At 42.1% G+C, this 12,913-nt stretch overlaps 1 protein-coding gene across 2 annotated transcripts in view; it reads left to right on the top strand.

Annotated features, from left to right (window-relative positions):
- Positions 1-12,913, top strand: part of RTN1 (reticulon 1) — a 236,271-nt gene that overhangs the window by 210,917 nt on the left and 12,441 nt on the right. For both annotated transcript variants that reach the window (XM_020892513.2, XM_020892514.2), the window contains one exon: positions 10,712-10,919. In XM_020892513.2, the coding sequence (XP_020748172.2) occupies positions 10,712-10,919 (208 nt within the window). The remainder of the gene's footprint in view (positions 1-10,711; positions 10,920-12,913) is intronic.

Below are 12,913 nucleotides of genomic sequence, written 5' to 3'. Positions count from 1 at the left end.
TTCAGTTCAAGAAATATTTTAGTCATTATAGTCTTTGTCAAGTTTTTTAAATATATTCTTTAAAAAAAAAAAAAAGAACCAACTGCAGTCTTCCTCCATGGTTCTATTCCAATATAATGATGGATTTTAATAAAGGTATGGCTCAGACTAAAGATTTTGTGACTAATTATGACTGATGATAAACCAACCAATGAACAGTTTTGTATTTTGATCAAGTCATAAAGCTTATTAAAGAAAGAAAAAGCACACAGACATTCATTATTCAATCTCCTGAAAATTTTTCTGTGTGCTTCCCTCAACTACCATGTCCCCAAAGCCCATCGTTCTCTCCACATGACCATATGTCTTCCTTTAATCCCAAATGAGCCCATTTGCTGGAGGTTTAGCAGGAGGAGCTGATCACCTTATCTTAAATACTGGGTCCTACTGTCTCATTTCCTGGCCAGGCCTACTCTACCAAGGTGGCAATGGCCTAAGCAGCATTGTGTTAACTTCACAGCATGGAATGTGACCCTTTAGAAGCTTAGATGGTAAAGAACTCACCTGCCACACGGAAGAGCTAGGTTCGATCCCTGGGTTGGGAAGACCCTGGAGGAGGGCACGGCAACCCACTCCAGTATTCCTGCCTGGAGAATCCCCATGGACAGAGGAGCCTGGCAGGCTGCAGTCCATGGGGTCACAAAGAGTCAGACATGACCTGAGCGACTAAGTACAGCACAGCAACTGGCTCATTTCCTGGCCAGGCTTACTCTACCAAGATGACAATGGCCAAAGCATCACTGTGTTAACTTGACAGCATGGAATGTGACCCTAGTGGTTAGAACTAGCAAACAGGAATCACATTCAGCTGTCCAGGAAAATGAGAAATCTTACATGAACATAAAAGTACTTTACATTATCAGTCTAGTCTGGAGGGTAGTCGTTAGAAGAATGTGTTTGCTTTTGTGTCCCATGGAAGAAAAGTCCCAGAGATTGTTGCTAGCTGTGGCTTTGGCAGTAAAGTCCTTCATTTCCCATTGTTCTGCCAAAGCTGGTTAGAGTGGATCACCTGTGTGGGTTAAATGCCCTGCTCTTCTATTGTCTATATGGAGCACCAGGCTTAATGTATCTTTCCTTTCAAAACATCCACTGAATTACTTAACTGTCTACAAATACTGTTGGCATTTTTCTCTTGAGTCATTTGACTGCATTTAAAAGACGTGAAGGAAGGACCTAGAAAATGAAATCACTGCAGGAACCTTATCTGCAAAAATCTCTTTTAGCAATTTCCCCTCTGAATTCAGGGCTCCTGCATTACCTTTTTAAATTTTACCTTATGTAGAAGACTGTTTCATGGCAAATGAAACTCATGGATTAGTTGACCAGACAGTGTCATCTTTGAGGGTCTCTGTATGTTTAAAGTATTTTCTTACATCTATTTCCATTATGTTTCTCTAGTTTAATGGCAAAATGAGGGAATAAAATAGGAATAGTTATTACTGTTTCTTCTCGTTAACTTTTTGTGGTGATATTTTGTTTACCTAACAAAAATCAAAGTAATGGGCTTTTTAAAAGACATTTTTATTATTATCATTAGGTTTTCTTTGGTCACTCCATATGGCCTTCAGGATCTTAGTTCCCCAACAGAGGTTCAAACATCATGCCTGCTGCAGTGGATGTGTGGAGTCCCAACCACTGGACCACCAAGGAAGTCCCATAGTCACTGCTTTAGACCCCGAGTTGTAAAGAACTGAGATTTTTTTAGCCTTGTAATCCTTTTCACAAGGTAGTCAATTATTGGAAGCTTGCTAAAAAAGTAAATATAAAAGTCAGGTGAAAGTGAAAGTTAGTCGCATAGTCGTGTCTAACTGTGATCCAATGGACTGTAGCCTGCCCAGCTCCTCTGTCAGTGGGATTCTCCAGGCAAGAGTACTGGAGTGGGTTGCCATTTCTTCTCGAGGGGATCTTTCTGACTCAGGAATCGAACCTGGTCTCCTGCATTGCAGGCAGATTCTTTACCAACTGAGCCACTATATCATTTTTCAATAGTTCTTTTGTTGAAATGCTGATGTCATTTGTGAACAGGAATCTCACACATTTTCTGACCTTGCCTTTTAAAAAGTAGCACTAACTTGTCACATAGTAAGTAGTGCAGTGCTACCTGAAATCTTTTCTAGACCAAGATGAAATATAAATAAATACATTTAAGAATATGGTGCAATAATGCAGATAATTGTGCACAATTTATTGCCATTTGGAGAAGGAAATGGCAACCCACTCCAGTGTTCTTGCGTGGAGAATCCCAGGGATGGGGGAGATTGGTGGGCTGCCATCTATGGGGTCACACAGAGTCGGACACGACTGAGGTGACTTGGCATGTTGTCTACATTTTGCCTCATACATAGAATATGAATAGCTGCACCACTCTTTTCAGTTCATACATTTTTAATATACTTTCTGAATACTGGCATCACTAGTAGATTATTTAATTTTACATTTAAATGTTTTACATTTAAAATAAGGTGCCAATCCAGAAAACTTAGGACTGCTGCGAAAAGGCTTTCTCCCTCGAAATCTGACATTGAATTTTATTTCCATTTAGCTATTAATTCAAACCTTGGATCACTTCTGTTTTATTGTTCCTTTCTTGCCCAGATTATGGAAATGAGGGTAGCACTGATTTCAGCATTTGAGATTAGGATTCTTCAAATCCTCCAATCCACCCCTGACTGAATCAGTTCTAAGTCAGCTTCAGGCAAGCTGCAGTGTGAGCTCCCACCTGTGGTTTGGGGACCAAGATGAATTCACTAAGCCCTGTCTATTTATTAGATTGATAGAAGGCACTGATCTCCCATTTTGTTTCATTGCTCCTTGGTATTTAGCAAAGTGATTTTTATAATTGGCAAAGCAATACAATAATTTACCTGTCTTAGTGAATGTCCACTTAGCTGTTTAAACTCTCACCTAGCCTTCCTGTATTCAGTTCAGTTCAGTTGCTCAGCCATGTCTGACTCTTTGTGACCCCATGAACTGCAGCACGCCAGGCCACCCTGTCCATCACCAACTCTCAGAGTTTACCCAAACCCATGTCCATTGAGTTGGTGATGCCATCCAGCCATCTCATCCTGTGTCATCCCCTTCTCCTGCCCCAATCTGTCCCAGCATCAGGGTCTTTTCCAATAAGTCAGCTCTTCCTGTATTAGGAGGGTGTTGAAGGAAGAGGAAGGAAAGTTATGACCAACCTAGATAGCGTATTAAAAAGCAGAGACATTACTTTGCCAACAAAGGTCCATCTAGTCAAGGCTATGGTTTTTCCAGGGGTCATGTATGGATGTGAGAGTTGAACTGTGAAAAAAGCTGAGCCCCGAAAAATTGACGCTTTTGAACTGTGGTGTTGAAGACTCTTGAGAGTCTCTTGGACTGCAAGGAGATCCAACCAGTCCATCCTAAAGGAGATCAATCCTAGGTGTTCATTGGAAGGACTGATGCTGAGGCTGAAACTCCAGTACTTTGACCACCTCATGTGAAGAGTTGACTCATTGGAAAAGACCCTGATGCTGGGAGGGATTGGGGGCAGGAGGAGAAGGGGACGACAGAGGATGAGATGGCTGGATGGCATCACCGACTCGATGGACATGAGTTTGAGTAAACTCCGGGAGTTGCTGATGGACTGGGAGGCCTGGCGTGCTGCGATTCATGGGGTCGCTAAGAGTCAGACACGACTGAGCGACTGAACTGAACTGACTGAACTGAAGGAAAAGACAAGCCATCTGTTACTGTATCCAAAGGCTACATGTGATCATTGGCTGCAATTACAGAACTGCTTCTTTTTTTTCTTACTTGGGCTCTAAGGAAACTTTATTCAAATACTGATTTTTCTGGACAAGGTACTATAAAGCTTCCTACACAAGTTTACATAACTCTAAGCAAAATTAAAATGTGAAAAATTGGCATTTATACAGCAACTTTGGAACACAGAAGTTCTCTTCTGTGATCACACTTCATCACTTCCTACCCTTCCCACTGAATCCTCAAAACTTCAGACTGTTTGCTGGCTTTCCTGCCACACACAGCCCTTGCTGCTCTCCCAGCCCATCAGTTCCCAAAGATCTTCACTGCTCGTCATTCCCAGCCTGAGCCAAAGGTGGTTCATTTCACTTCTGTCCTCTTGGATCTCTGACTCTTCTAACCATGCCCCTGTACCAGCTCACAAATCTGGGCCAGCCCCACCATCCACAGATCAGAGCGCTCAACCTCTAACCCTGTTGTCTGGATCCATAGAGATCCTTGACTCTAACCAAACCCTCTTGCTTCCTGGAAGTCCTTTATTAATTTGTTTTTGAGTCCTTACTGTATTTGTCTAGATCAGTTCTGTCCAATAAAAATATAATGTGAGCCACATGTGTAACTAAAAATTTTCTAGTAGTCACATTAAAAAACAAAAAGGAACAGGAAAAATCAATTTTGATAATATACTGTATTTAATCCAGCATACCTAGAGTATAAACCTTTCAACAACAAAAGATTACTATAAAAAGGATTAATGATATATTTTTTATGTCTTTTTTTATACTGTCTGAAATCTGGCATGTACTTTTCACTTGCAATGTATTTTAATTGAGACTAGCCACATTTCAAGTATTCAGTAACTACTATGGCTCATCACTGCTGTATTGAACAGTGCAGGTCTGGACCTTTCCCAATCTCTTCAAGCCCTGCTTCTATCCTCCTCAGTCTCGAGAGGACCTCAGGATTCATTTTCCAGAGAAGAGTTGAGTAAATCCACCTTGAACCACTTGATGATGTTCTCTTTCCTCCTCAGTTATATATCTGTAGCTATGCCTATCCTTTAACAAAATCTTCCTCCATCTTTATCCAGCCTTTCATGCTTCTTCCTTCTTTGAGAAGAAAACGCTGTGACAGATCCCATCCTTTCCCTGCCTTTTCTTTTACTTTCTTCAAACAAATATCTTCTCTTTCCAGGATCTCATCTCTCCCCTTTCCACTAACATTCCCAAGTTTACTTAACCTTGAAATTTGCTTATTGCTGCTTCCTGAACTACCATTCTCTTTACCATCTTCTTTACTAATTTGAACTTCCCTCCACTCACTCAACCCTTTGTGATAGAGCTTCCATCCTCACTCTGTGCCAGTTATGGGTGACTTCCTAGTCTCTAAAACCAGGGGTCCTTTCTCATTTCCTTCATTGCATCTTTAACATCCCACACTGTAGCCTACCCCTTTCTTCTGGAAGTTTCCTTCTTGATTGCCATAACCAACAGTCTTGAGGGACCCTTTCTAATACCTAGACAGGACTTCTTTTTTTAATTAATATATTTATTTTAATTGGAGGCTATTTACTTTACAATATTGTAGTGGTTCTTGCCATACATTGACATGGATCAGCCATGGGTGCACATGTGTCCCCCTATCCTGAATCCCCTCCCACCTCCCTCCCCATCCCATCCCTCAAGGTCGTCCCCGTGCACCGGCCCTGAACACCCCACACAGGGCTTCTTTTACAGCTTTATCCAATCCTTTGAGTAAAGCATGAATTATGGGTCATCCTCTATTGTATCCCTTAGTCTCTCCTCTCTCGGAGGTTTCCTCTCCTCTCATGGCCTGAATCGTCATTTCTACTCAGAATACACCCAAATGTAAATATTCAGCCTTCTTATCTAAGAGGGACTTCCCTGGTGGCTCAGATGGCAAAGCATCTGCCTACAATGTGGGAGAACCAGGTTCAAGCCCTGGGTCGGGGAGATCCCTTGGAGAAGAAAAGGGCAACCCATTCCAGTACTCTTGCCTGGAAAATCCCATGGACAGAGGAGCCTGGCAGACTACAGTCCATGGGGTCCCAAAGAATTGGACACAATTGAGCAACATCACTTTCTTTCTTCTTTCTTATCTAAATGTCAGCCCAGAACTTCCACTTGTCTGCTCTGCACATCCATCTGAATATCACATGGATATTAATGTCCATTTTAGCTCAGGGTTACTGTGACAGATCTGTAAAAAGAAATCATTTTATTTCCAAGCCTCTAAAAAATTACTGTGTTGTGTGTAATTGTCAGCGTCATCTCATTTGTGATCCCTGTCCCATCTCTGCCCCAGGCTGTGTCAAAATGCCGCTTGATGTCATCACAGCGGAACCTGGAGATATAAAAACAAGTGTCAGCTTTTTGCCAAACCAGTTTCCCCTAAGATTTCCTATTTTTGTCACTGATACTAATCATTCTATCACCCAGCTTTGAAATGTTGCTTTGCCCCTTAATTAGTTCTTCCTCCTTTCTCCCACAGCTAATTAGTCACCATTCTTATCAACTAATCCTTCATATTTCCTTTTATTCACCCCATCTCCTTAACAAACTGTTCACTACATTCCCAAATCATCCCCCATCCTCTTTCATCAATCCTAATACTATCCCTTTCTTGAACTCAGCTTTTGCCACTGCTGACAACACAGAATATATTGCCACTGATGCAGCATTTTTAAAAAATGAATGTTCAGTCTTCCCAGCTAGATCTTAAGTTCCTTAAAAGCAGGAACAGAATGTTATGATCTCTTCGTGCCTATGCTTACTAAATAACAGATGACCAGTAACTGTGTACTGTTGACAATGACTTTATTTCCCTTAAAGAGAAAAATCACTATAAATATCTAGTTCTGGAAGCAGATTTAAATGTAATCAAGTGGTCCCAAATTAATTTAGCATACTTTGGGGGACAGTTAACTTCCAACCACATAACAGAACAGAGGCAACTGTTCTGAAAAACACATCGAACTTAGGGTTTGATGTTGCTTCTCCTATTAACTAGTTAGTATGTTGTTGTTGTTTAGTTACTAAGTCATGTCCTACTCTTTGTGACTCAGTGGACTGTAGTCTGCCAGATCCCTCTATCCATGGGATTTCCCAGGCAAGAATACTGGAGTGGGTTGCTATTTCCTTCCCCAGGGGATCTTCCCCACTCAGGAATCAAACCTGAGTCTCCTGTATCAGCAAGCAGACTCTACTGCTGAGATACCAGGGAAGCCCCAACTAGTCAGTATGTGAGTTTCTTCAGTTCCCTCACCTATTATATGCCTGTACAATGGAGTTTATCGTGAGGTTTAAATGAAGTAATATGTGAAAGTGCTTTGAATATTTCAGAATCTGTGTAAATAGAGAATTATGTCACAAAGTACCCAGAATCAACCTCCCATTGATGTTTTAAGATAAGCTTTTGTTAACCTCTCAATTAGAAACCTCCAGCAATTTTAAAAGCTGGTTGAAGGACCTGTTGTATAATTACCCTACACCAAACTAATGTTACTTCATGCTAAGTCACCTCAGTAGTGTCCGACTCTGCGACCCTATGGACTGTAGCCTGCTGGGCTCCTCTGTCCATGGGATTCTCCAAACAAGAATACTGAAATAGGTTGCCATTTTTCCTCCAGGGGGTCTTCCCCACTCAGGGATCGAACCAGGTCTCTTATGTCTCCTGCATTGGACTCTTTATCCATAGCACCGCCTGGGAAGCCCAGTTGCTTAGTTAACAGTTAGTGTTCTCTGCCATGGCTGCTTCTAGTAGGTCCCTACCTGGTGCCTGCCATTCTCAGGCTGTTTGAACAGGGGCCCAGAGATTTGGAAGGCTTTTCTAGAGGCCACCATCATTTTTAACAGGTGTTATGCAACTTGTTAAATGGAAATTCACTTGAAAAAGCAAATTCTATCTCCTCTTTGCCCAAAAACTACCTGCAGGGTCCCCAGTGCCCCTTTGCATCATCTCAGGGGTGGGTAAGCCTACCACGCCTAGCGCTGTGTGCTCCCATAGCACGGATCATGCTGTCTTATGATGTGTTTGCCTCTAAATATGTCTGTCATGGAGATCGGTGGGCATCATAAAACAGAAGATTACAATTTATTTATTTACATGTGAGTTTTCTTTTTTAAGATAGTCTATTTATTTTGATACCCCTGCACCTAGCACAAAGCACGGCACTTAGTACTTGCTCAGTAAATACTGAATAAATGAACAAACATGGAAGCAGTAACACTGCTGGTAATGGTGATGTTTTAGTCTCCTTTTTGGTCTCCTTCCCCTTTCCTGAACTTAGCAGGTAAACAATAGGAGGCTCCTAGCTCCCTGGGAGCTAGACTTAGACTCCTAGGCTTATCTCAGTTTGTTGTCTCCCGAGTCACTCAAACAGGGGCAGCTAGGCTTCTTTGGAGATTTCTTTCTTCTCCCATTTTTGTCATCTACCCTCAGGGGCACAGGGGTTTCTTGTGTCATATCTTCAAAAAGATCCTTATTCTCTGCCCAAAAAGGATTATTATTTTGGTACTCTGTTCTCAACAGCTCTTCTGAAATGAAAATCATTTAGTGAACTCATTCAAATTTTTTGTTAATGACATATCCCCTTCTAGGTCTTTGCATTAAAAAAAAGAGAGAGAGACAACAAATACTTTGAAGATTAAAAGGATTACTCCAAATAAATGAATTTCTAATAGTGAAATGTCAATGTCAATATGACTGGGGCTGGGGATTGGGGCTAAGGAAAGAGAGAGACTTTGGAGCAGCAGTACTTTCACTCTGTCCAAGAAACTGATTTGTAGAACTGGCACCACTCAAACTAGAGGGGGAAAAAATCTTTGTTTCACCCCAAAACATGCTTGTGATCTTCTCTCCTTCCTACACTGCAGAAGTGTTCTAGGAGGAAGGGAACATATTTTTTCCCTAACAAAATGGCTGACTATTGTAATCTTTGTGAGTTAATGTCACTGGTAGACCAAGCAGTGGTGAGTGGGGAATAGATAGCGGTGAGTGACAGATCAGTTCAGAAGTAAATTCTCTCTCCAGCTTCAGACTACTGGAGTATCCGCAGCCTGTTATAAAAGATCCCCCCTCCCACTTTAAGCCTTTGATCTGATATACTCTCCATCCAGCCTGAGTTAGTCTGGTTCAAGGGTTAATACTTCTCAACATTCCTTGTATCCTCTCCAAAGTGTGGGGTTGTCACTAGGCTATGTGATCTTTCCAATACTGTCTCTCAGCTAATATGATGGGAGCAGCTCTCTGCTTTCTTCAATCCAGTCACCTTTGTTTGCTGTTGAGCTGATGACTACTGCCTTATACCAGGTGCCTGCACTTAGGCTGCACATGAAGCTGGTAGTGTAAGCAACGGCCACTTTCACTTGGTGGTAAGATGGGAATTTCATGTCTTGTTTTCTTTTTCTGAGAATTTGTGTAATATTCTATAAAAATCATTTTTTCTGACAACATGGATAGACCTTGAGGGCCTTATGCTAAAAGAGATAAGTCACACAAAGAAAGACAAACACTGTAGGATCTCACTTACATGTAGAATCTGAAGAAGCTGAATTCATAGAAAGAGAATAGAGTGGTGGTTACTGGAGTTGGGGGGAAGGGGAGTTAGGGAGATGTTGATCAAAGGATATAAACCTGCAACTAGTAGATAAAGAAGTCTGATAGACCTAATGCACAGCAAAGTAAATATAGTCAACAGTACTGTATTACATACTTCAAAGATGCTGGATCTCACATGTTCTTACCAGAATAAAGAAATAACTATCCTTTACTATAGTAAAGGCTTCCCTATCCTTCACTATGTCTCAGAGTTTGCTCAAATTCATGTCCATTGAGTCAATGATGCCATCCAACCATCTCCTCCTCTGTTGCCCCCTTCTCCTGCCTTCAGTTGCCATACTGCAATATATAAATACATCCAGTCAACATATTGTACACCTTAAACTCACACAATGTTATGTCAATTGTATCTCCAAAAAAAAGAAACCGTATGTTACTTGCCTAATTGGAGAACGAATTTGCATACATTCTTGAGCACATCTTCTATGCTTTTTTCATAATCTAGTGACTGGAATATTCCAAATATTTCCATTTTGCATCATATTTGAAGCATCATGGCTTTATTCTTTTGAATTAATTTTTTGTTTCTAAGTTGAAAGAGAGAAATAACTGAATGATAGGTACAATGTAGATTTTGAAATTTATATTCCAGGTTTTTAAGTCACATGAATGTAAGCAAACAAATCATACAATACAAAACAGTTTAACCCAAATGTCAGCTCCAGGGATTCTTGAGATAGCTACTAACTACTAATGTTTGGTTTTACTCATTTTAGAGGTAGACCATATCTCTATTCAGAAGCCTCTGGCATTGCCCGGGGTCTCCCAGACCAGCTGACATGCTTCTGAGGCTCCACTTCTATTTTCATGGTTAGTGCCCCTTCCCAGCAGCAGGGACATGTGTATGAGTGACGTGCTCACCTCCGGGCCACTATTGAGACATTGAGTTGTAAGCAGGGCATCAAGATGCATGCCATCAATGCCATCCAAAGGAAGAGAACAGGTACTTCAGAGTCCTCTGAATTTTCAGTCTTGTTTCAGAGGCACATAACTGACGCCCACGGTTGTAACCCACTGAGATTTGCTCATGGAGATACTGTCACTGGAGGTTCAATAGCCTTTTCTTATCTGTGAATTTACTAATTGACCTCCCTCAGGGATGGAAAACATGCTCCCAAAGCAAAACGGGAGGATGGTAAGTGCCCTAGGCGTAGTGCTACGTGTGCTCACCTGTGTTCAGGAGCCCAAGAACTGGTGAGAACCTGTAGCGACCGGAACTTTGTGGAACGGGCCGCGGCAGCTCCCTGAAGGCCCTGCCAATGTTAAGTGCTCTGTGTGACCGTGTGTGTTCTCCTCCCCACAGCTATTGACCTGCTGTACTGGAGGGACATCAAGCAGACGGGGATAGTGTTTGGGAGCTGCCTGCTGCTGCTCTTCTCCCTGACCCAGTTCAGCGTTGTGAGCGTCGTGGCCTACCTGGCTCTCGCCGCGCTCTCAGCCACCATCAGCTTCCGCATCTACAAGTCGGTTTTACAAGCTGTGCAGAAGACCGACGAGGGTCACCCTTTCAAGTGAGTGTGCGACCGACCAGCCTGTGCCCCGCCTCCAGCCAGCCCTTGCCCCGCCTCCAGCCAGCCCTTGCCCCGCCTCCAGCCAGCCCTTGCCCCGCCTCTCACGTGGCTCTTTCCTCGGCCTCTGTTTCACCGTCTTTGCACTTTGGGTCCTGCTTCTTTTGACCTTTAACAGGCCTCTTAGAGTCTCCTTTAACACTGTCTTTTAATACCAAATATTCCTGTTAAATTTCTAAAGCAGACTCATCCCTAGTCTAATGCTTACTGCTTTATTGAGCTTTTAAAACTTTAGTCACTTCTAATTAACTGTTAAATATTTATCTTTAATATACATTTCTGTAATTTATATAATATAAATTCTTGTGGGTGAATTTATGAAATGTGAAAACTTTTAATTTGATATTAATTTTGTATTTAATTACTTCTCATAGTAATCATAATTCATTTATATGCAAACCATGTTTTATGATTTAAAGCGTTTCAACAATTATTCTCCCAACTCTGTGATGAAGGCAGAACATTATAATCCCTTTTCACAGATGGAAAAACAGAGGTTCTAAGAAGTAAAGTGACTTGCTCGAAGTAAATAGCACAGAGCCAGGACCAGGGTGTTTGGATTTTTATTTCTGTGCTCTTTCCAGAAGTTTAATGTCTAAGGGCCAAATTCTATGGGATGTGAAGTTCATCCCTCAGAATCTGTATAGTATTATGTACTCACAATCGAATAGTATTATGTACCCTCTTCTGTATTTTAATACAGGGGAAACCTGACTCAAATGAGCACTGAGGAGGAGGGTTTCTTTAAGGCAGTGTATTAAGAGGATATATGAAATGTGGCAGAGGGAGATATTAGCACTGCCAGCTGCATGCTCCCCAACTCCACCCCAGTTTACTCCAGACTCTAGCTTGTAAGCCTTGGGTGTTTTAGCACTGACTGTCAGAGTCGTACCATCACCTGCTGCAGGCCCTGCTACAGGTGTCCCCACCTGCTATAACAGGGATGTTTCTGCATCCTGGATGAGACCTATGGATACTGCTGCATAATGGCTTCTGAGCCAACCTCAGTGATTCCCGGGGGATGCCTCTGAATCCTCCCTGGCTCAGCCTCATCAGCCAGCTTGAATCAAGGTCTCAGGGCACCAGGCTCTTAAAAGAAGGAAAAGATGCCAGGGCCTTGTTGACAAAAGGCAAAATGCCGTGTTTCACACATCACTTCCCAGGCTCTGGTTCCTGCCCTCATTGTCAAACACAGTTACAGTTTGATCATCCTCACCCTTGGAATGTATTTGGCCTTCTTCTAATGCAGAGTTAATGGGTCTTCTGGGCTATAACTTGGTTGCCTTCCCAAAGGTGGGAAGAATAGAGAAGTGGCATGTCATCTTACCAGGGTGAATACTATGCCTACTTCAGTGACCCTCACCTGTGACCAGTATCCACACCATTAGAGTCCTGTCCTGCTCCAGCCTTTACCTTTAGCCATACAGGAGAGGTTGGCTTCTGCCGCGTTTTTGGGTCCAGGACTGTCAGGTTACAATGGGGACTTACCTCTCACTTGTCTTATTTCTTCTGTAACTACCCAGTTGTAGGACCAAGAGTCAAACTGCTCAACTACTTTATCTTCCATTAGGAGACACATTTAAAACCTAAACGTTCCTTTGGCTTAATTATTTCTATCAATAAAAGGAATATCTAGCTCAGAGTACATTTTGAATCAAAACATATCAGCTAGACAAATCCACTTTTCTAATTATTTTTCTAAAAAGCCAAACATAAAAATTCTCAATCCTCAGAGTTAGGTGAGCACTGTTAGAACTCTGGAAGAAGACAGCATGGCAGGGAAAAGGAAGGAAAAAGAGGATGGGTCTCGTTGGCAGCGGGGGATGGGGGGCAGGGAGCACAGCAGGTATGGTTAAAACAGGAGGATCAATCGATTGATTTTTATAGATTGTAGAGCCTGGTTTATCTACCCAAGAGTTCAAATTAACCCTTTGAAC

This window comes from Odocoileus virginianus, chromosome 6, assembly GCF_023699985.2.
Source record: "Odocoileus virginianus isolate 20LAN1187 ecotype Illinois chromosome 6, Ovbor_1.2, whole genome shotgun sequence".
Lineage (NCBI taxonomy): Eukaryota > Metazoa > Chordata > Mammalia > Artiodactyla > Cervidae > Odocoileus > Odocoileus virginianus.
This window is presented reverse-complemented; position numbering and strand designations above follow the sequence as displayed.